The following is a 24,710-nucleotide window of genomic DNA, read 5'->3' as shown; positions in this document are numbered from 1 at the left end:
AGCTTAATGCCTGATATTCAGGACTCTGAGGCCTATTCCTATGTCATATAAGACTTTTTTGGTGCATTGATTATATAGGGTGTACTTGGGCTTTGCTTATTGAAGGTGAACACCCCTTTTTGTATTTGTGTCTTTGGATTCATCTGAGATCCTCAAGACCTTTTTAATGTATTGTTTGGGCATACCACTAGGTGTCAAATAGTAGACATATGGGGAAGTTCAGAAACCTCAAATTGTCTTGTACTGTGTTCCTCAGGTTTATCCAGTTTCTGATGTACAGTAGAGAGTTGCGCGGGGACAGAAATCCCACCCGTCCCCGCCAAAGTCCCACCCGTCCCCGTGAGGACTCCCACCCGTCCCCACGAGGAATCCCTCAATCCCCACCCATCCCCGCGAGGAATCCCCTCCATCCCCACCCGTCCCCGCAAGGAATCCCCTACGTCCCCGCGAGGAATCCCCTACATCCCCACCCGTCCCTATAAACTACAGAAATAGTTATTTCATTTAATTATGCTACTGAATTAAAGGCTCTGGTAGAAACCCATTTAAAAATAAGCAAAAAGACTTTATTAATTTGGAAATATTAATTGGGAAGAATACATACTTTGTAAACGGGTTTCTACCAGAGCCTCTAATGTTTATAAATTTTTATCAACACAACTAATATACTACTTTATCCTTAAGCAAAAAAAGAATTTTTTTCCTACCTTTGTTGCCTGGTTTCTGCTTTCTTCATGTTCTCATTCAATTCCTTCCATCCACTGCCTCTCTTCTCTCTGTGTCTTCCATTTGCTCTGTTACTGTGCCTCTCCCTTTCTCCCCCCTCCCAAATTGGTCTGGCACCCATCTTTTTCCCTCCACTCCCCCCATAGTCTGGCACCTCTGTCTTCTTCCCTGCCAGCGTCTTCTCCCCATTCCCTCTTCCCCATTTCCTTTCAGTGTCCTTCTCCCCCACCATCTTCCCCATGTCCTGTCAGGCAGCATCCTTCTCCCACCTCTGCCTTCCCCATGTTCTTTCAGCATCCTTCTCCCCCCTCTGTCTTCCCCATGTCCTTTCAGCGGCCTTCCCCCCCCCCCCTGTTTTCCCCATGTCCTTTCAGCGGCCTTCTCCACCCCTGTTTTCCCCATGTCCTTTCAGTGGCATTCTCCACCCCTTTGTCTTCCCCAGTGCTTTCAGGGTCCTTCTCCCCCCCCTCTGTCTTCCCCATGTGCTTTCAGCATCCTTCCTCCCCCCTCCTCCCATTTACCCCATGTCCTTTCAGCGTTCTTCTCCACCCCTTTGTCTTCCCCAGTACTTTCAGCGGCCTTCTCCCCCCTTAAGCGTCTTTTCTTCTCCACTCCACCTTTCCTCCCTCCCTTTGTGGCGCTTTCGCACCCAACCGACAACAGAACAGGCCCGGTCGGACAAATCTCCCTGTCCTGTAGCCGCGAATCTAAATTACCTTCTTACAGCAGCTGGAGTAGTGAAGCTGCTGTAAGAGGTAATTTAGATTCGCGGCTACAGGGCAGGGAGATTTGTCGGCCGGGCCTGTTGTCGGTCGATCGGGGGACCTGACCGGCTGTGCACATTCTCCGGGGCGGACCGCCCCCTCCCCCCTCTTTCGTACGCCATTGCCTTCTTCCTACCTGCCCTGCCGCACACAGCCGACCGGAAGTCTTCCTGATGTCAGCGCTGACGTCGGAGGAAGGGAGGGCTTTGCTTAAGCCCTCCCTCCAACGTCAGCGCTGACATCGGGAAGACTTCCGTTCGGCTGTGTGCTGCGACAGGGCAGGTAAGGAGGAGGAGACTACCCTCGCGGCTCGAGTGCACTGCGATCCAACCCCGCAGGAACCCCGCGACCCTCGGAGGCGTCCCCAAAGGATCCCCGCGACCCTAGGGGGCGTCCCCACGGGATCCCCGCGTCCCTAAGGGGCATCCCCACGGGATCCCCGTGACCCAAAGGGGGAACCCGCGGGATTCCCGTCATCCCCGTTCCTGTGCAGCTCTCTAATGTACAGCCAGCTTCTTTAACCAAAGCTATATTACATACCTTTAGTTCTATCACTTGCTAGGGACACGAGGGACACTGAGTCGTAATTTCTAGCTTCTGCTCAGAAGCACCAGATTTACCCTTTCAACAAAAAGTCTGTAGGATACATTCTAACATTTATTTATTTGTTGAAAAATGTCACAGTCTACCATTTTTGGCAGCTTACATCAAAACATACAAATTGCATAATAATATAAAACAAAGAATACTACATAGACATAAATAACACAAAACCATAAAACAACAAAATTGATTTAGAAAATTTGTAAAAGGCATCTAAAAACACAAATTGAAATCATCATACTGTGGACATATCGATAACATAATACTAACGAAATCAAATTTCCCCTCAGTTCACTACTCAACAACCATGCAAGGTGATAAAGTATGAAAACACCTCTCCTGTAATGCCTGTTTAAACAAGTAAATCTTTAATCATTTCTTAAATGAAACAGAATTCTTCATTGTCCTTAAATCAGCAGGCAACGAATTCCAAAGCTTAGGTTCTGTGATATAAAAAATTATAGACCTGTCCTCATCTAGCCTGAAATGATGACGCATCCAGTAGATCAGGGGTGGGCAACTCCGGTCCTCGAGGGCCGGAATCCAGTTGGGTTTTCAGGATTTCCCCAATGAATATGCATGAGATCTATTTGCATGTACTGCTTTCAATGCATATTCATTGGGGAAATCCTGAAAACCCGACTGGATTCTGTCCCTCGAGGACCGGAGTTGCCCACCCCTGCAGCAGATCTTTATTAGCAGATCATGAAGTTCTGGAAGGATGATAAACATGCAAAATAGCAGTAATAGCTATCAAAGTGTTGTTATTCAAATCCTTTAAAATGATCAAAATCGCTTTATATTTAATTCTCCATTCAACTGGAAGTCAGTGAAGGTTAGTAGAACCAAGAAATGTGATCATATTTGGAGCAGCCTACCAACGAGCTGGCAGCGACATTCTGAGCAAACTGCATGCTGGTTCTTTGAAAGCATGATTTCTATACCAGATAAGACTGTCCTTGAGGTATCTTAAGTAACCACAGAGAGCTTGAGTGGTAACTCACTCATAAGTGGCTAGTTCCTCAAAACCACTGATCATACCTCCATGCAGTGGTGTACCTAGTATATTTAACACCTAGGACCGGTCATTTTTTTAACACCCTCTCCGCTATATAAAAATATATATTTTTGGTAATAATCCACAAGTGGCACAAGTGAGCAAGAACTTTAAATAAAATAAGTTCCTAAGCTTATATATTTAGCTTTAGGAATCCTTTTTCTCAAGTTTGTAAGCAGATATTCTACTTAAACTCGCCCTACCCCCTAAAGGCCCTAAGGGAATTTTATTGGTTGGAAATTTTATTGGCCCTAAGGGAATTTTATTGGTTGAGCAGGCAACAGGCAGATGCTGCTTAGCCAATCTAATTCAGATCAATACTGTCAGGGCCTTCAGTGGGGTTCAGAGAATCTCAGGAAGGACATACAAAACTCCTAAAACTAATAGATTATCCCCTATTGGAAACCATAGGAGGGACCTACCTAGACACTACCAGGTCTACCCACTGCACTCATACAGAGACCCACTCATTCACTTAACACACAAAACAAAGAAAAAAGTGTTAAGTGTTAAGTGAATGAGTGGGTCTCTGTATGAGTGCAGTGGGTAGACTTGGTAGTGTTTAGGTAGGTCCCTCCTATGGTTTCCAATAGGGCATAATCTATTAGTTTTAGGGGTTCAGAGAATCCCCAGCCCACAAGCCCTGCTTTATTTATTGTTTGATACAGTTTGACTGGTTGAGCAAGCTACCTACTCAAAAAATCAAACAGTATCAAGCATAAAATTAAAAAGCAGGGCTATAGAGCTGGGGATTCACTGAATCCCCTAAAAGCCCTTACCGCACACCAATGCTATGACCTAACTGTACTAAAAATTATACCAATCTACCTGTACTAGTTACTCTATTGAATGTCCATGCCAAACTAAACTGTCCATTGTAACTTCCTGAGTAACTGACCCAACCTCTTGTAATGTAATCCGACCTTGAACTAAATAGGTAAAGGCGAAATAGAAAACCTGATTAACATAACAATTTCCCAGCAAAATCTTACCAGTGAAAGGCCTAGATTCACTGAACTCACCAATCATGTCCAGACCAGTTTGCGAGCCTTCTCCGCCCACAACCCGATTCACTAACCTTCTACCCAATCCGATCCGCACCCGATCTGCACATGCAAATGAGGGGAAATAACATGCATAAGTAGGAAGGCAGTGATTCACTAAACAGAAGATGGAAACACCGATTGGGCTTGCCGATCCAAAAAGAAGCGACTGCTGAGGACCAGTCATTCACGTCCTTGCTGACTATCCTGCTCTCTGCCGCCCTGAAATCCCAGCTCTGCAGCCCTGAAATCCCAGTATCAAAATAAAACCATCAAAATAAAACATCTCTCTTGTGCAAAAAGCACCCTGCTCTCTGCCACCCTGCTCCCTGCCGCTCTGCCCTTCTGCGAGCCTGTGGTTTTAACCTGCGGGTTTAAAGCGGTGCTGTACTGCGTGTTCTGTTCCATTGATTCTCGTGGGGCCAGCAAGTGCAGCCACCCCTCCCCCTTTCATTTTGACCTCAAGCTTGTGCAGAGAGCAGGCGCATGCGCGGATCACAACTACAGGCAAAGAGGATGGTCTGCGCATGCGTCCGGATCGCTCTGCAGCAATCTGTGGGGTCGCTAAGGGGCATGTGTCCGATCACTTCATTTGCATGAGGACACTGTAGTGAATCGGTCACCCAGCAAGACTTGGCCACGGATCACCCATGAATTGCCCAGATCGGTGAGCTTTAGTGAATCTAGGCCAACATCTTTCTGTCTCTGGAAATCTCTCTTACAGCTACACCTCCTGGTTGAGTCACCCTGCACTGATCCTGACCTTTTGACTTTTCCCTTTAATCAGGCACTATTGTTTAACTGAAAGGCAACTAAACAAAAGAGAAGTTTTTAAATGCCTAACTAAAAAGAGCTCTGCAAAAAAATATGTTCTGTATGGCTACTTGTTTCTAGTTGTATTAAACTAATGTTAAACACTTAACAAAGGCTTTCCTCAATTGCTATCTGTGCCCTAATCTGATTTTATCTTATGCTCTGAAATGCAACCTAAAATACCAATCTAGACTAAAACACTTTTTATATAAAAAGCCTAATATAGCTCTAAACTGGCTTTGCTGAAAAAGCAGAATACTGAATTAAAAAAAAAGAAAAAGAGAAGGACAATGAAATAACCTACTCAAGTCCATGTTTTTACCTTTTACCAAGTTTGAATGCCAGCAGGTAAGATATTCCAATAGAGTTTGTCTTCCCCTTAGCAGATCCTCACTCAGCACCTCTTATTTTACTTTTTTTGTTTTATTTCTATTTGTTAATTTGTAAAATGATGATTATATGTCTTTTTTCTCACATTTATATCTGCTATCTTTATATCTTGCACAGTATTAGGGGACATCCGTCTAAACTAAACAAAACCTTAATAGGGGCTCATAATCGAAACAGAAATACATCTAAAATCCCACCTAAATTGGCACTTGGATGATTAATAAGACAAGTCGTCCCAGTCCTGATAACCGAAATGGGTTTTAGACATATTTAAAAACAGCTTAGGCCTCTTCAGTGCTGCTGTACACCCAGAGCTGAAAGGGGCGTTTTATGAGGAGTGGTCAGGGCGGGATCTGTGCGGAACGTGGGCTGACCTAGACTTAATCATACTGCAAGTATAACTGAAAGTGTAACGAGGCTGCCTAGACGAATATGTACGTTGTGACTTAGGTGATGTAAAAGCAGGTCTAAGTGCCTGGAATGTGTCCAAAGTGACCCAATAACCACTGCAGACACAAAGTACAGACCCCCACACACTCTCCCAGTGATCATTGACCACCCCTCCCCCACAACACTATAAAAATCAGAAAAAAAACGTGCATATCTGCTTCCAGAACATCAGCACCTGGCATAGGAAAGCCTAGTAGAGCAGCACAGAGGTGACTGAAGTAGTCTGGGGCTATTGGGGTTATAGATAGGTGGTTCTAGTAGGTTTTAGGGGGCTCACCATGACCTATAAGGGAATTCTAGTGAGATGTTTATATGGCACCATTTTTTGTGAAGTTCACAGCAGTGCCCTGTAAGGTGCCCCACTACCATGTTGCCATGTCTTGGTGTCCAGTTCATCACTTTGTTAGCCCCTCCCACGTCCAAAAGGTCTTGTTTTAGGCATTTTTGACTTGGATGAATTTTTGGATGAGAATGGGGTATAACGATAGATGACTTAGCGGTCTGGCCGATCAAACAGCTAGACGTATAATTAGATGATTTTCAAAAACAATATTTTGGACGTATTTTTCGGAAATGGACTTTAGGCACTGCCAACTTTGGACGACTAGCGATGTAGACCCAAAACGGACTTAGACATATCTTTTGATTATACCCCTCCACGCTTATATACCGCATCTTCTCTATAAAGATAGAGCTCGGCACAGTTTACAAGAAATTTTAAAAAAAGGAAAACATACTAAGAATTAGTGGTTATATATAGAGCAGCAAAATTTACATTTTTGAGAATAGCCAAGTTTTCAGATGTTTTTGAAATAATTGTAAAGAGCCTAAATTCCGCAGCTGGACAGGAAAATTATTCCAAAGCTTATTAATTTCGAAGTAAAGAGAGTTTAAGCTTTTGGATAGATCTGGTAATATCAGGTCTCACAGAAATCCAAGATAGAGGAATTTAAGGAGGAAGAGTGCCATGCAAGATTTTAAATGTTAGGAAATTACTGGGAGCCAGTGAAGTTTTAACCCAAAAGTTTTAACCCAAAAGTTTTAATTCCAAAAGTGGGGAAATATGATCAAATTTGCTTTTTGCAAAGATCAACCTAGCCGCAGTATTCTGGATCTGCTGAAATCACTGTTTTTGTGGTTTTGCATTGTATGCAGAGTTTGGCTTCTTGGCAGTTCAGTTTAACTTTTGTCTAAATATTTATATTTTTAGTTTATGATTGCTTATACTGGGCAAGGGTGTGTCTGTGTCCATGAAAAGTACAAGGTAACGTACCGTACATGGTTTTCTGTAAGCATTGACTTGCAGGATCAATCTGGCTTGTTTAGTTTTACAGTGGGTGTATTGATGTTCTAGTGCTCACTGCAGAGTTTAATTTAATTAATTTATTTGATTTTGTAGCTCATCCTTCCAAAGGAGCTCAGAATGGGTTACAAATTTATTTATTTATATACCACTTATATCCTAAGTGGTTTACATTCAGGTACTTTATCGTATTTCCTTATCTGTCCCGGTAGGCTCAAACTCTATCTAGTGTACCTGGGGCAATGAGGGGATTAAGTGACTTGCCCAGGTCACAAGGAGCAGTGAGGGATTTGAACCCACAGCCTCAGGGTGCTGAGGCTGTAGCTCTAACCCCTGTGCCACACTCTCCTCTAACCCCTGTGCCACACATTCCCACAATCAGGTACTCAAGCATTTTCCCTATCTGTCCCGGTGGGCTCACTATCTAATGTACCTGACACAGTGGAGGATTAAGTAACTTGCCCAGGGTCATAAAGAGCAGTGTGGAGTCTGATCCCACAACCTTAGGGTGCTGAGACTGTAGCTTTAACTACTATACCACACTCTCCTCTCATATGTCAACAGGCACCAAGAGTGCTTCATTGAAGCTAGAAACTCAGTTATTGTTTTGCTAGGCAGATTCTCACCTACAAGCCATTTCAGCAGTACAGGTAGTGGGGGTGAACAATGTGCAAGCATACTCTCACAGTAGTCAGACTTATGGATCCGGAGGAGTGGTCCTTATCCCAGAGTGCTTTCAAGCTGTAGGTGGGGTGGGGTAAGATTCACCTAGGGTACTCAGTACTCTTGCACTATCCCTGCCATAAACCCTTGAATGTCAAAGCTGTCATTTTAAACAAGGTATGTTCCTTCATTAGTAACCAATGACACTTACATAGGGCAGAATGAGCACTAACTTGCCACTAATATCCGTCAACATTCTGGTTACCATTTTCTACATAATCTAGAGTTTCCTATGGGCATTAGCTAGAAACCCTACATACAAACAGTTACCTATTAATAAATAGGTCCCATCTTATGCATTGGGACCTATGTTAGTGGTACAAAATAAGTACCTATATATATGTAAACCACTTTGAACGTGTAACCACAAAAGGGCAGTATATAAGTCCCATCCCCTTTCCTTCCCAATTTAGTAAATCTAGCCCTGAAACAGTTCATGCAGTGAGCTGAGAACCTGGGGAACTAGGTTTAATTTCCACTGCAGCTGCTTGTGACTCTGGGCAAGTCACTTAACCCTCCACTGGCCCAAGTACAAAACTTAGTTTGTGAGCCCACTAGGGAAAGAGAAAGTGCCTGCATATACTACTGTATATACTCGAATATAAGTCGAGACACCCCAATTTTTCCCCCTAAAAGGAGAAAAGAAAAAAAAATTTTAAATGGTTGACTCGAATATAAGACGGGGACTTAATATTCAAGTGCCATGCCCTGTCAAGATCTGCACCTAGTGTCCTCTCCCTCACACCCTCCCCTGCCAGGTTCTGCACCCAGCCCTGCAAAGCTCTGTACTCAGCCCCCTTCCTTCCCTGCCCTGCCAGGCTCTGCAGCCTCATTACTTGCCAGGCTCTGCACCCTGTTACACCTCCTCTTCCACTTCTGGTGGTCTAGTGGTAGGCCATGACAGGAGAGATTCCTCCTGGCCTGGCCCGGCCGATATAAATAAATCCCCCCCCCCTGCATCTTGGGTACCTTTTTTGTTACCCCCCTCCCCCGCGTACCTTTTCAGTTATCACTGGTGGTCCAGTGGTGCATGGGCAGGACCGCGCTCCTGCCCTGCGCACTTCCTGGGCTCGGGGCATGCAGGAGCGAGCTTCTCAAGCTCCTGCGCAGCCCTGTGCCTCTCACTGAATGGCTGCCACCAGGTCCCATGAGAACTGGTGGCAACCATTCAGCGAGAAGCGCAGGGCCACAGGGGAGCTCAAGGAGCTTGCTCCTGCGTGCCTGTGCACCGCAAGCCCTGAGCCCGGAAGGAGGTGCGCAGGGCAGGAGCACAGTCCTGCCCATACACCGCTGGACCATCAGGGATAACTGAAAAGATACACGGGGGGAGGGAGGTAAAAAAACTTATTTGTATCGGCCAGGCTGGGATGCGAGACGGGAGGGATCCCTCCTGTCCCGGCCTATCAGAGGCCTACATCAAGTCAGGGAGGGGGGTCGGGTGATGATCCGAATATAGGATGAGAACCCCATTTTTGGGCCATTTTTAAGCCCAAAAATCTCATCTTATATTTGAGTATATATGGTATTTGTAAACTTTTAAAACCAATAGGAGGAAATAAGTTTTCACTCAGAGAATAGTTAAACTCTGGAATGCATTGCCAGAGGATGTGGTGAGAGCGGTTAATGTAGCTGGCTTAAAAAAAGATTTTGACAAATTCCTGGAGGAAAAGTCCATAGTCTGCTATTGAGACAGACATGGGGGAAGCCACTGCTTGCCCTGGATCGGTGGCATGGAATGCTGCTACTATTTGGGTTTTTGCCAGGTACTTTTGACACGATACTGGGGTAGATGGACCATTGGTCTGACCCAGTAAGACTATTGTTATGTTCTAAACCACTTGGGTTGCAGCACAGAAAAGTGGTATATCAAATCCATGACCCCTTAGGACCCTTTACCTTTAAGCTGTTGGAGGAGAGGGAAATACTTTCATGTAACTTGCATTAAGCTCAAGTTTGGAGAGATGAGCCAACAAATCTAAAACCCAAATTCAAGAAATCAGCAGACTTTTGTTTTAATTAATGGGAGTATGTACATTCACTCTGTACATTATACCAGCCCAGAAATGAAAGTGTGGCTCTTGGTAGTGGCTGGCTCAAGTCCTGTCTGGCTTTGCACTCCACCCCCACCCCTTCTTGACATTCACTGCGTGTCAGACCAGTGCTATCTGTTATTTGTCTGTTGAGAAATGCCCATGTGAACAGACAAAGGCAGACATCCCACAGTCTTGCAAATGCTCCTTGCACTCTTCAGGGGCGGGGAGACGTGAGACTGTGGTTTTTCATTGTCTTGTACAGCATGTTTTTGTGACCTATTAAGACAGGTTCCTAAGTTCACATAGAGCTGAAAAGCTACAAGTCCCTTGTTTTCCTTGGTGCCATGCTATAATTTCCCTGAGAATTCAAACAGCCACAGCTGACAGCAGATCTTGCGGCCTCTCTCACTTTATCTTCAGCATTTAGGACAGTCTCCAAGTGGCTTGCAGTTGGTTCAGTAAGGTTTTAAGGCGTGTGCCTGTGGCTTCCTTGCAGCAGGCGGGCCTCTTTGATCGTGCAGCAAATGAACCACATCTGTACTGGTACAAGCTGGGACTGATGTTAGTTCTTCCATGAGCTGGTAGGGCATCTACTGTCTTTTAAGTAAACGAGATCTTAAATAATTCACTGGACACCAGGCTCTACACTTAGATTGTAGTACCAATACTGCTGATGCATTTTTTTTTATTTTTTTTTTTTGCTGTTGCAGGCACTCCTCACTGATCCCCCCTTCTCTTAATATACCTTGATTTGTTCCAGAATTTCATTCTGCACTGCAGGAAGTGGGGGTATTAGGAATGTGAATTCATTAGTGTGCATTTTGGGGCACCTCCATTTAAGTGACACAAGGACACATGATGAGAGCCTATTCTACGTCAAACAAAACAGGGAAACAGATCTCCACAACTTCAGACACAAAAAGACGAACAGTGGAGAAGTACCAAGGTCCAGATGTGCAAGTTTATTTGAAAACTTTATAAGTGCGATGGCTCGAGCCTCAACATGCACGTGTTTCGGTCTATCAGGCCTGCCTCGGGAGCCTTTGTCACTATGTAAGGTAGCACACATCAAAAGCACTTCTAATTAGCTCTTATCACTGTGTGGGACAGCTTGTATCGTGACTGTACAAGGCAGCCTATATAATGACTAAGGCAACTCTGTAAACCACTAATGGCTGTGGTTCAGAGCAAGTGGACAAGGACACATGGTGAGAGCCTGTTCAATACAAGTATTTGGGTGCTCAGATTCCATTTTAGAATACTAGCATAAATCAGTATCAATGTGCATGGATGGTCGAAGCCCCGCCCTGGCCACAATGAGTCTTCAGTAGACACATTAATTGCTGTGTTGGTTCCACCCCCCCCCCCCTCCAGCCCCCCAAATGGGTTAACATGTGATGACTTAATACCAGATTTTTGTAATGTGTGTTATGTTTGGTTTTTTGTGTATTCAATTGAGTTTGTTTTTTGTGAGTCGTTTAGTGTTAAGTAGGGTAAACGTTTTTAAATAAATAAATAAAATTTAGCATGCAGTTAGTTTCTAAAGGCTTACTAAGGATCCAAAAGGACAATCTATAATCTATGCACCCACATTTGCATGCCTCTTTCGTGTTCACTTACCTGCCAAATGTGTGTAAATTTAAGGGGGCATATACAGTGCATGGACAGAGCATAACGTATAGGAATACTGTATCCCTGGGTGGTCTGTATTTATGAGCTCACGGTTGTGCCAGGTTCCCCCACTCCTCTTTTAGGGCTCCTTTTACTAAGCTGCGATAGCGGTTTCAGCACGCACGCTAGACGCTAACGCCAGCATTGAGCTGGCGTTAGTTCTAGCTGCGTAGCGCGGGTTTAGTGCGCGCGCTAAAAATGCTATCGCAGCTTAGTAAAAGGAGCCCTTAGTTTTCGCTTGGTTTGGTGATGGAAATCGTGGTGACAAATGACAAGAATCATATTTTTAGTACCTCCTCCATCCTTTTCATGAGACCACCCCACAATCACTTTTCCCTCCTTAGCCCCTTTAATTTTCCCATTAGCTGCCTCTCCTTCATATATATATGCCATGAATTCAAGGGAAATAAATTAAAAGTTTTCCTTTCAGCCAGCTGCTTCCTACTTTTCTGTGGTACATCGAAAGCAATTTACATATACATCATAAACCCCATATAACACGGCTCGATATAATGCAGTACCGCTTACAATGCAGTGAAGGGATGCAGATTCACTTATAATGCGGTCAAATATCTTGGACCCCAACTTCAGCATTATATTGGGTTTGGTGTATTATATGCAGACACTTTCTCTTTCCGTCTTTTCTAGTAGGCTCACAATCTAAGTGGACCTGGGGCAATGGAAGGCTAAGCGACTTGCCCAAGGTCACAAGGAGCTGCAGTGGTAATCAGACAAGGTCACCTGGTTCTTGGCCCACTGCACTAACCATTAGATTACTCCTCCATGCTGCATGTCTGCTACTCCTACCCTTTGAAAAACAATAACACTTGAGTTTGCTTTTGAGGTCTGGAATTGGACTTGCTTTTCAGGGAATTGTGATTGTTTTCCGGCCACCCTTCCAAATTTGTCCTTTGGCTAAGGTTAGCAGTCGGCTCCATTTTTCCACGCTGGGTTGAGGGGAAACCAGTCCTCAGCCTGCTTTGTCTCCTGTCCTACTGCAACTGGCCAGAAACAAGCTCCTGTACTGTCCTGTTTGCAGAGGTAACTTTCTGTCAGTTGCCCTTCACACATTTGATAGAATAATATTTAAGTAAGTTACTCTCACTGGGGTGTTGGTTTTTTTTTTTTTTTTTTTAAATATCTGTGTTACATTGCGTGATTGCTCCTACAGCACCTGGTTTGTTGGTCCAGTATTCAGTATGATGGCTTACAAAGATGTCAGCTTTCTTCAGAATCCATCCAATAGAGTATATGATTTAAATCTGGGTTTTAATAAATAGGCAGTGCAGCAAGTAGAACTCTCTTCTCTATCTAACCATGGTGCCTCAGTTCAGGTAGCATGTTCACTTTCAGTGAGAGGCCACACCCAGACCTTAGTCCTCCATAAACCTGTCTGGTAAGCCAGTGTCTCTGAATTGAAGCATCAAAGCCATTTTAGAAAGGCAAAAGTCTGAAGAAGTGTTTCCTATCTGAAGTGGGTCAGCATTAACCACATATTGTTGGAAATCTTTCCTGTAAAGGCCCCAAATGACATGAGAAGCCAAATTCCCACTGTCACAATCACAAGAGGTTTCAAAAAGACAGTCTTTTGTAGTAAACAGTAACTATGTTCATGTACAATAATACTTTATTATTATTCATAAGATTTTCAATTTTAATACAAGCATTGTTTTTACATGATGCTACAGATCCAGAAATCCTATTCAATAAAACTTATAAAGAAACATTAACTAGTATATCTTATTTAGTCCACAAAAATGAAGATCAAGAAAAGAAATAAGCTTCCAAATGGTAATAAGAAAATTAATTAAAGTCACGGCATTAGATTCCCGAATTACAGCCAGCTGGCAGGTCATACTTCACTAGACATGGTTACCAACCTTTCTTTTGATACAACAAAGTCCAAAAGTTGTTTAGGCTCAAAGAAAAGAAAATTCTTATCTTGATAACTTACAAATTTAACAAGAAATGTAGCCCCCAAAGCAAGAGTTCTTGGCCTTAAGGACAAGAGTACAATAATACTTTAAACTCTGTTCGGGGGTTACCACATCCATTCTTCTCCAGGGGCAGCCTTGTTATGCTAACAGCAGGCTTAAGAACATAAGAATTGCCATATTGGGACAGGCCGAAGGTTCATCAAGCCTAGTATCCTGTTTCCAACAATGGCCAACCCAGGTCCCAAGTACCTAGCTAGAAACCCAAATAGTAGCAACATTCCAGAGCTGAGATTGTGATGTCACAAAGCCTCATTCCTCTAATGCCTAAGAGTCAAACTCATCAGTGATGTCACAGTGGCTTGATTGTCCTATACTTGACTCACATAAGAACATAAGAGCCGCCATACTGGGACAGACTGAAGGTCCATCAAGTCCAGGATCCTCTCTACAACAATGGCCAACCCAGGTCCCAAGTATTTAGCTAGATCCCAAGTAGTAAAACAGATTTTATGCTGCTTATCCTAGGAATAAGCAGTGGATTTCCCAAGCCATTTCAATAATGGCTTATGGACTTCTCTTGGATATACAGTACATTATTGGCTAGAATCACACAAATCAACTTGGATCTAAAATCCAGTGTAGAGGTTCATGTGAAAATTACAGGATCTTGTGATCTTGTGTAGATTATTTTTCCTCTTGTAGGTACGAGTTGTTTTCTCAGAGGTTGGTCAGGACTTGTATTTCCTAACTTCCCAACTTCTGAAATTCAACCATTCTTGATTTTGGAGGGATCTACAGTCAAGGCTCAGGAAGGCACCCACAAAGTTAAATTAATAGGCTGGATAAGAGGATGTGGAGGGGGATTGCTGTCCTTTCTGAGGGTACAACTTATGCTTACGAATCAGCGAAATTTTATGTGTCTTTTGGGACATGACATTTTCTCACATTTATAACATGCAGCTACAAAAACAACAGACTACTGTATGGATTCTTCTTAAACTCATATACAGAATGTAAGAAACAAATTTGGGATACTCTCACATTGAGAATTTACTTATTTGAAACAGAACTGGAGAGGAATTATTTATTTATTTTAAAATAGTTTTTATTCCATGCTATTGCAAAATGTTCTAGGCAGATTACACTCAATTACATAATAAAATGCCATAAAACAAGTACAAAACTAACAACAACTAAATAAAATGTAAAAATTACACAACATGACTCTCTCGGCAATTATTAAACTAATTATTTAAACATGTAATATCTTTGCATTTTATCATTATATAAACTCCCTTCAAGTTTCATGACCTTTTCATTATTAATGAAGGAGAATTTGATCATGAGAATGTTTTAACTGTCATACCAAATCCAATATAAAAGGTAACAAAAACTAATGTCACAGCTATATTTCAATTGTTACCAAGCCAGGCAGTGGAAGGAACCTACAGAGTATCTAGCAGTCGCAAACGTGGAGAAAAAAAGCCTCAAACTTAAGTAGCAGCATAAATATAGAACTTTCTAGCTGCCTTCAGTCTTATCACTGGCATAAGAAAACTCCACAGAGAACTTGCTCCATATCGCAAAAAGGCCCAAACTTGAGCCTCCCGCCAAAGGTGAGGGGCAGGGTAGCTTTGGGGGTGGGCTAGCTGGGAGGGTATTTAAAGGGGCAGCTTCTGGGACATGGGTCTTTTCTCCTTTCCATCAGAGGCAGATTGTCAAACTGGCATGAACGCCTTAATAGAGGGGTTCATATGTGTCACAGTAAGTGACACAGTTCACGGTATTCTCGAGCTGAAAGATCATGTGCTCATCAGGCGATGAGCGGTATCAGGTCTTAAAAGTCGCTGAGTTGTATCTTGAGGGTCAGATGTGTTGCCTTATTCAAATAAAGCAATAAGAATTAAGCAGGCAATTAAGAGACATTGGGGAATTTTAGGTTTACATCTTAAATTGCAATCCCCTCCTTTGTTTGAATTTACTAGGGGCAGAAAATTAGCTGAGTTGTATCAGTGTGAAAATGAGATGAAAGCTAGTGGTAGTGGTGAAATAAGGGGGCATTATCAGTGTGGTAAATATGTGTGTTGTAAGAACGTGTGGCAAGTTGACGGTGGGTTCGGCTATAGGAGTTTCGGCTCTTGGTCGGATTACACATATTCTGAGTGTATGCTTAAGTGTATTCTATAGCAATTGAACTTTATTTCAAAACTGTTTTTGTGATCCTTTTCCTGAGAAGTCTTTTCTTTTGTGTTCAATATAGTAAATCCAAACACAGGGGAAAATGTTTTATTTGAGATCTCATTTATTTAAAAATGTATATACCGTATATTAACTATACGGTTTACAAAGATTGCAATCATAACAGGGTAAACACCACATATAGACACAATTGCAAACAACTCTCATAAAAAAGAAAAGAACTAACATAGGAATGCGCTAAAAAACAATTGAGTGTTTAGCATTTTCTTAAAATTCATCCTCCCAGCACAGTGTTGCAGAATTGCAGGCAACCCATTCCAAAGCTTGGCACCTGCCACATATAGACTGTTCAACTAAACAGGTAATTTATATAATTATATGCCCATGTTCGATATTTTACATTGGGTACACTATCAGACTAGTTAAATTTGAGTAATATTAGGTTTGGTAGGGAAGAGGAACCATTGGTACAGCATTCTCACCATATTCTACTAAATGCAAATTTATTAAGGATATCCTGAAATTCCAAGCAGATCAGTGTTCATGATTGCCTACCCCTGAAAGACCTGTGTTTATTAAGCAATTTTCTAGACTGCCTTTCTTGGTGAACAAATCAAAGCAGTTTACATCCATTAAAATAACTTATGGTGGCAGTGATCTCCACTGGCAGCAGGATCGAATTAAAAAAATTTTGTGTGATCTTTAAGGCCCTTAAGGATGGTGGCCCCTGCGTGGTTAGATCTTTGTTTCAAATACATCAGTCAATTAGGTCTTTACGTTCTGAGAACACGTGCCTGGAGGTGCCATCTGTAAAAAAATGTGAGGTTAGTAAGCTCTCGTCAGTCGATGTTAGCAGTCAGGGAGCGATACTGTGGAATGCTCTTCCAGTTGAGGTGTGAAATGTTAATAGTCCGGTTCAGTTTAGAAAGCAGGTGAAAATGATTTTATTTCAGAGATATTTTGGCTGATAAAGTTTTGTATTTTGCAGCATGAGAACGCTCAAATAGGTGGACCGTTGAAATACTTTCAATTTGTGGATGGTTATGTCAACCAGAGAAGCTTAATGATGATGTATACCATATATACTCGAATATAAACTGGGATTTTTGGGCCAAAAAATTGGCCCAAAAATGGGGGTCCCGGTATATATTCGGTTCATCCCCCAGTGACCACCTGAAACCCTCCCGGACTTCCTGCAGGCCTGCCTTAGGCCGGGACAGGAGGGATCCCTCCTGTCTCCTGCCCCAGCCGACACTAATAATTACCACCCTCCTTTCTTCCCTCCCTCGTGTACCTGTTCCTTGGTGGTCCAGCGTGTATCCCGCGCTGAAATCCTCCTTTAGATTGTAAAGGTAGTAGCCAGCGGCGCACCCGGGCTGGCACGCAGGAGCAAGCTTTTTGTGCTCCTGGCCGGCCCTGCACCGCTCCTTGATAGGCTGCTGCAAGTTCTCACGGGATTCGCGATTCTCACGGCAGCCTATCAAGGAGCGGTGCAGGGCTGGCCAGGAGCACGAAAAGCTCGCTCCTGTGTGCTGTCCCAGGTGGGCTGCTGGCTACTACCTTTACAAAGGAGGATTTCAGCTTGGGATACACGCTGGACCACCAGGGAACAGGTATGCGAGGGAGAGAAGGAGGGAGGGTGATAATTATTAGTGTCGGCCGGGGCAGGAGATGGGAGGGATCCCTCCTGTCCCAGCCTACCACTAAGTGGTTTAAGTTAAGGGGAAGGGTTAATCTGATGGCTGGGTTAGAAGGCAGAGGGGAGCACGGGACAATCAAGCCATTGTGACATCACTGATGAGGTTGGCTCTTTTTAGGGGGAAGAGAGTACAGGGAAGGAAGATGGGACAGTGTTCAGAGCCTGGCAGGGAGAGGGGCTTGGGTCACAGCCTGGTAGGGAATGGGACCGAGTGCAGGGAATGGAGGGAAAGGGGCTGAGTGCAGAACCTGGCAGGGCAGGACACTTGAATATTAAGCCTTTTGACTTATATTCGTGTCAACCATTTTTCCTCCTTTTTGGGGGAAAATTGGGTGTCTTGACTTATATTCGGGTCGACTTATATTCGAGTAGCTGTATGACATGTTTTGTGTATTTGTGTAGACATTATGTATGTTTTATAGTGTGACTTGCTCAGAATAGTAGGATGTAGCAAGTAATACATTTTAAATAAATAAACATAGCAAGTGACCAAAGTCAAAGCATGGACTTATCCTATCACACTGCAAAGGTGTTTTCAATAATTATTTACCCTGATTTGCATGATAACCTTCCTCTCTTTGATTTTTAGGGACCTGTTAATGAGGGACAACCTATTTGAAATAATAACCACCTCCAGGACTTTCTATATTCAGGTAAACTTACTGAGACTTTTTAACAGAACCACTCCTAAAGCACTTCAGAAGAAATCAAGGCCTGGTGTAAATTATAAGCTGGAATCAAGAGAAGTGTAAAGCTCTTACTATTGGATCTTTAATTGTGAAATCTAACCCAAGCCCTTAATGTTAGTATCTAGTCTTTCAGATTTCCAAACTCTTTACTGATGAACCCTAAGTTCTCATACATATCCTTTACTGCTGGTCTCTGAGGTCTCAAAATCCCCATCTTCATTCAGCTTTGCTGCTGGTCTCTGAGGATTAATACAACTCCACTCTGTTACTGCTGGTACCTGAGCTCTCACGTACCTCAACTCCATCTCATAAGAACATAAGAATTGCCATACTGGGACAGACCTAAGGTCCATCAAGCCAAGCATCCTGTTTCCAAGATTGGCCAACCCAGGTCACAAGTTCCTAGCTAGATCCCAAGTGGTAAAAACAGATTGAGCCACAGGTTTCAATGTATTCTCAATGATGACACCTAGATCCTTTTCCTGGGCAGTGACTCCTAATGTGGAACCCTGCATCACGTAGCTGTAGTTTGGGTTCCTCTTTTCCACATGCATCACTTTGCACTCTCACATTAAGGGCTCCTTTTACTAAGCTGTGCTAGTGGTTTTAGCGCACGCTAGATGCTAACGCCAGCATTGAGCTGGCATTAGTTCTAGCCATGAAGCGCGGGTTTAGCACGCGCTAAAATTCTGTGCACGCTAAAAACGCTATCACAGCTTAGTAAAAGGAGCCCTAAATGTCATCTGCTATTTTGACTCCCAGTCTCACAAAGTCCTCTTGCAATTATTCACAATCCTCTTGCAATTTAACAACGTTGAATAACTTTATTACAGTTAGTTATTGTATTTGATATACCGCCATTATTAACAAAAAGTTAAATCAAAGTGGTTAACAACAGATCAAAATCAAAGGGAAATAATTTAAAAACCAACAATGAAATAAACACTATATACTGTACAATTAACAATACTAGACACAAAATGACAATCAAGGGCATTCCATGCTACTGTTCCCAGGGCGAGCAGTGGCTTCCCCCATGTCTGTCGCAATAGCAGACTGTGGACTTTTCCTCCTGAAAATTATCCAAATCTTTCTTAAAACCAGCTACATTAACCACTGTAACCACATCCTCTAGCAACACGTTCCAGAGTGTAACTATTCTCTGAGTGAAAACATTGTTCTTCCTATTGATTTTAAATATATTTACATGTAACTTCTTTGAGTGTCCCTTATTCTTTGTAATTTTTTATGAAATTAAAAATTGATTCATTTCTACCCGTTCTGCACCACTCCCCCTCAGCTCTCTCTGTAATCTTTCCTCATATGAGGGGAGTTCCATCCCCTCTATTATCTTGGTCACTATTCTTTGAACCTTTTTTGTTTCTGTTATATCATTTTTGAGATACAGCGACCAGAAATGAACACAATACTCAAAGTGAGGTCGCACTATGGAGCAATACAGGGGCATTATAACATTCTTAGTCTTGTTAACCATCCCTTTTTAAATAATTCCTAGCATCTTGTTTGCTTTTTGGGCTGCTGCTGCACATTGGGTGGAAGGTTTCAGCATATTGTCTACGATGACACCTAGATCTTTTTTCTTGGGTGCTGACCCCCTAAGTTGGACCCTAGCATCTGGTAATTGTGGTTTGGGTTATTCTTCCCAATGTGCATCACTTTGCATTTGTCCACATTAAATTTTATCTGCCATTTGGATACCCAGTCTTCCAATTTCCTAAGGTCTGTCTGCAATTTTTCAGTCTGCATGAACTTATCAACTTTGAACAGTTTAGTGTCATCCACACATTTAATCATCTCACTCGTCATTCCAATTTCCAGATCATTTATAAATATATTAAGTAGCACCAGTCCCAGTACAGATCCTTGTGGCTCTCTATTTATCCTCCATTACTGTTAAATCCTGATGTCTCACCCCACCCCTAATTCCATCCCCTTTACTGCTGGACTCTGAGGGATTACACACACTAACTCCATCCCTATTGCTACAGGACCCTCAACTCTCACACATTCCCAATTCCATCACTGTTACTGCTGGTCCCTGAAATCTCAGACATCCCAACTGCATTGACTCTGCTTCTGATCTCTGAGCTCTCATATATCCCAGCTGCATTCCCCTTTTTGCAAAGCCCCAGTTGGGTCTTGGCATAGCGAGGGTGAGTGGTCCCTGTGGCGGTGGCACCACTCACCTGTCTCCCCATTCCTTCCTGACCCCCCCTGCTGCGTGTGTATGCCTCCCTTCCCCGTACCTCTTTAATTTTCCCAGCACAAGCAGCATTACAAACTTGCTGCCCACGTTGTGTTGGCTCTCCCTCTGACATCACTTCCTAGGTGTGGGACCTGGAAGTGATATCAGAGAGAGCCGACACCGCCCTAGGTGGACGCCCCCCCCCCCCTCCCTCGCCTCTCCCTTACTATGCCACTGGTCTGGACTGACCTGGGCTTCTCCACTTTTGTCATAAACAACAAGTCTTGTCAACCTGCCATGATATAAATTGCATTTCCAATCTGAACAACCTAAAATTCTATTTGAGGGATCCTTTTATTAAGGTGCACTAACTGATTTAGCGCGCACTAATGCTAAGGCGCCCATAGAATATAATGGATGCCTTAGCATTTAGCGCATGCTAAATCGGTTAGCGTGCCTTAATAAAAGGACCCCTGAATTTCTATTTGAATATATTGATTACGAGGAAAAGGATCTCAGAAACCTCATGACACTTTTTTTTCCGACAGTGGCTACTTTTAGGTTCCACTTATCATTCAATACCCAGACCTATTTTTTGTGCAAATAAGTGACTTTAGTGTTCACTACTTCATATTTATCTTTACAAAAATTCTCTAGTAAAATCTTAAATGCATGTACGTAATTGCAAGTACTCACGAGTCCCGCGAGAACTGGTGGCAGCCATTCAGCGAGCGGTTCAGCTCCGGGCAGGAGCACAAAAAAGCTCACACCTGCCCGGAGGAGGAGGACCATATGATGTCACCCATATGATGGTACAGTAGTGTTTTGGTGAGCTCACACCTTCCACTACAAGTATAGTAGTTAAAGTGTGATATGGGCCTGGGTATCTTTTTCTGCACTGACCACCAGGCTACTCCAGACACCTGCTTGATACTCTACTAGGACTGGCTATTATATCTGCAGTTGGCATACAGGCAGGTATGTACTGTTTCATTTACATTTTGGGAGAGTGGGAGGGGAGCCAGTGACTACTAGGGAAGTGTGTAGGGGGGGTGCCATGATACATCCCTTCAGTGGTCATCTGGTCAGTTTGAGCACTTTTATGGCACTTATCTGTTATTAAAACAGGTCTAGCCCCAAACGTGAAAACTGTACCCCAGATGTATTCTTAAATGTCCACGCCATAAGCTTGCGCTAATCCTACCCAGACCATGCCTATAACCTGCCCCCTTGAGATTTAGACAAACTGCATATGAACAGCATAAATATCCATCTAGAAAATAGGTTTCAAAAATAGGATTTAGTGAGAAAAATGTCTATCTGCTTCTTTAGGCCACTTTTTGGACATTATTTTTCTTTTTTGAAAACGAGCCCCATAGTATATAACATTTTACACATAATATCTAACAAAGGCCATTTGGTATTTTATTGAATTTCTCAGCAAAACCTTATAAAAATACATTCCATTCAATCTGTTTTAGACCTTGAGGTTTTAATGTTTTCAGTCTATCGATCCATCATATTTACTCACGTTGTAGTTTCCGCATCCTGCTTCCTGGCTTCCTGGCTTCACATAAATCACAACACATTTCAAATCATCGAATCCAGGATGAAACTCCAAACAATGTTCCACTAACAGCTTATTAATTCTGCCTCTTTTCAAGTTTGATTTGTGTTCTACCATTCTCATCCTAAGATTTCTTGTTGTCATGCCCACTTACAATTTAGCACATGGACACATAATAACATACACAATAAATTTAGAATCCACCCCGTCAGCTATGTGTTGAAAAACTACAGCAGTCGGCAGCATCACTATCACTATGTGCCACCGATACCAATACCATGAGCATGCTCAGTTCTCTCACCGATACCAGTACCATGAGCATGCTCAGTTCTCTCACAGATACCAGTACCATGAGCATGCTCAGTTCTCTCACGAAATCAGCATCCAGCAGTGCTAGCCCACCAATAATCAGCATGCATTGTGTAACTGACACAGATCAAGCTCTGGATTTCTTCAGCTGTTGGGGCTTGGGGACCCCTTCCAGCTAAGATATTTCTAATTTTAGCAAGTGGATTCTATAAACTGGTATTCCCAGATCCCAATTCCTCTATAACCTTTATTGTATTGAACACTAAGGTTAATTTAACCCCCTCCCCCCTTTCTTTTTTTCTTTTTTGCAATATAATCTTTATTGCTACCTGTTTTACTATACATTATAACATAATAAACTAAAAGCACAAATCAAATGGTCAGAGACATGTTACTAAGATAAGAGTAAACATATTGGTCATATAGATAAATTTAGCACATTTTTTTCCTATTCACCATTCAAACCTTTGAATCTAGAATGCTTTTGACATGTCTGTGCAGTTTTAGACAAATTCTCAGCCAGCTTTCTACTGTGGCCTTGAGTATCTTTCCACTGTGGATCAGTGGACATTTTAGATGTCACAACTAATTGGGCAGCTATATGAAACTCAGCTTTTTCTCCTTCTCTTCTTACGAAAAGCCCCACTAGACTTTTTGTAAGGTCTCCTGCCCAGTCTTCTGTCCCACCTTCTAATTTTTCTCCCAACCTGCTGGCAAAACCTATGTACTATTAAGCATTCCCACCACAGGGGGCCTCTATCCCTAGAAAGTCTTCAGCACCTGCCACCTTGGCCATTGCCTTCACACTCCCCCATAACTGAGGTCCAATAGGCTCACAATATTGGCACTTTATTGGTGCTGCTTAGAATTGGTTATTGAAGAACATGAATGTATATAATTATGAATACCCAGCCAATTCTCTTATCCTAGTTTCCCCACCCCAACCCAACCACACTTCCCAGTGTCTTCCCCAAACCAGTGGTTTCACCCCCTCTCATACTTTTATAAAGATGAGCCTCTACCTTCCTGTGAGGGTACATAAAAATAGCCTTACTGGGTTAGACCGATGGTCCATCAAGCCTGTTCTCAGGGTGACCAATCCAGGTTAGTGGCCAAAACCCAAGGAGTAGCAACATTCCATGCTACCGATCCAGGGCAAGTAGTGGCTTCCCCCATGTCTTTCTCAATAACAGACTATGGACTTTTCCTGCAGGAAATTGTCCAAACCTTTCTTAAAACCAGCTATGCTATCCGCTCTTACCATAATACCATTTCAACTGGATAACAATACATAAAATGTCCTAACAAAACATCTCACACTTGAAAATATTGATAGAAGAGTATCTCTGAATTAGGTACCCAAGAGTTTTCTTACCACTTTTATTTTAATTTGATTTGAGGAATAAAAAACGAGTTTAACAACACAATCTGAAGATAATTTGAAAGTAAATTGAAATTGAATTTAAATCAGACTATATTATGGGTATTATTGGTACTACCGGTAGTATACATGCATTTAACTATTTAGTGTCATTCCAGGGGGCGGATGGGAATGGGAATATAAATATAATACCTCTAAACAATTCAGATTAAATCAGATCCACAAAAGCTTGTAGACACCACAATGCTCACATTGGATCTGTGGCATACAGTTCAATTGAATTAAATGAGCACACAAAAGGAGGAAAAAGACCCCAGAAACCATAAAAGCAGACAATAAAAGGGAGATGGAAGGGAGAAATCCTAAGGGAAAAAGGAAGTATTGGAGGGGAGAGGAGTTTCTTTATAGAGGCTAAGATTTGATGCTGGATTCTGTTTCTGTCTTTCTATGTCTCTCAATCCTAGTTATTAGATTTGTTGTTTTGTGATGAATAAAGTTGAAAAAAAAATGTTGGTAGAGGAGGAAGAAGGAGTGAGGGAAGAGAAATGGGGTGCCTAGTGTCCACCCATTTTAGTCATTGGTACCCAAAAAATTAATTTCTGGTTATGCCTCAATGTCTCATAGGCCCCAAATCTATCCCTTTCACTACTGATGGCTGAGCTCTCTCAGTCCCCTGTAGTATTGATCCCTAGGGTTTCAGAGAATAGACAAATACACCCCCTCCCTTTTTACTAAACCACAATAGTAGGTTTTAGCACAGGGAGTTACGCTGAATGCCTCGCGCTGCTCTCAATGCTCATAGGCTCCCTGCGCTAAAAAACAATATTGCGGTTTAGTAAAAGGGAGCCATAGTGCAAAATATAGATAGCAGATATAAATTCTCAAAACAGACACATTTTGATCACTAAATTGAAAATAAAATCATTTTTCCTACCTTTGCTGTTTGGTGATTTCATGAGTCTCTGGTTGCACTTTCTTCTTCTGACTGTGCATCCAATCTTTCTTCCTTTCTTTCAGCCTCCTGTATGTTTCCTCTCCTCCAGACCTCATTCTCTCCCCCAACTTTTTCTTTCTGTCTCCCTGTTCCCCCTTCTTTCTGTCTCTCTGTCTGCCCCCTTTCTTTCTTTCTCCGTGCCCTCCCCCAAGC

The 24,710-nt window shown here is 42.7% G+C and overlaps 1 protein-coding gene across 4 annotated transcripts in view; it reads left to right on the top strand.

Annotated features, from left to right (window-relative positions):
• Positions 1-24,710, top strand: part of PLEKHA2 (pleckstrin homology domain containing A2) — a 125,378-nt gene that overhangs the window by 88,079 nt on the left and 12,589 nt on the right. For all 4 annotated transcript variants that reach the window (XR_004539966.1, XM_033950288.1, XM_033950286.1 and 1 more), the window contains one exon: positions 18,001-18,064. Coding sequence is in view for 3 of the 4 variants with exons in the window: in XM_033950288.1 (XP_033806179.1) it covers positions 18,001-18,064 (64 nt within the window). In the remaining variant the exon portion in view is untranslated. The remainder of the gene's footprint in view (positions 1-18,000; positions 18,065-24,710) is intronic.

Source organism: Geotrypetes seraphini, chromosome 6 (assembly GCF_902459505.1).
Source record: "Geotrypetes seraphini chromosome 6, aGeoSer1.1, whole genome shotgun sequence".
Classification (NCBI taxonomy): domain Eukaryota; kingdom Metazoa; phylum Chordata; class Amphibia; order Gymnophiona; family Dermophiidae; genus Geotrypetes; species Geotrypetes seraphini.
This window is presented reverse-complemented; position numbering and strand designations above follow the sequence as displayed.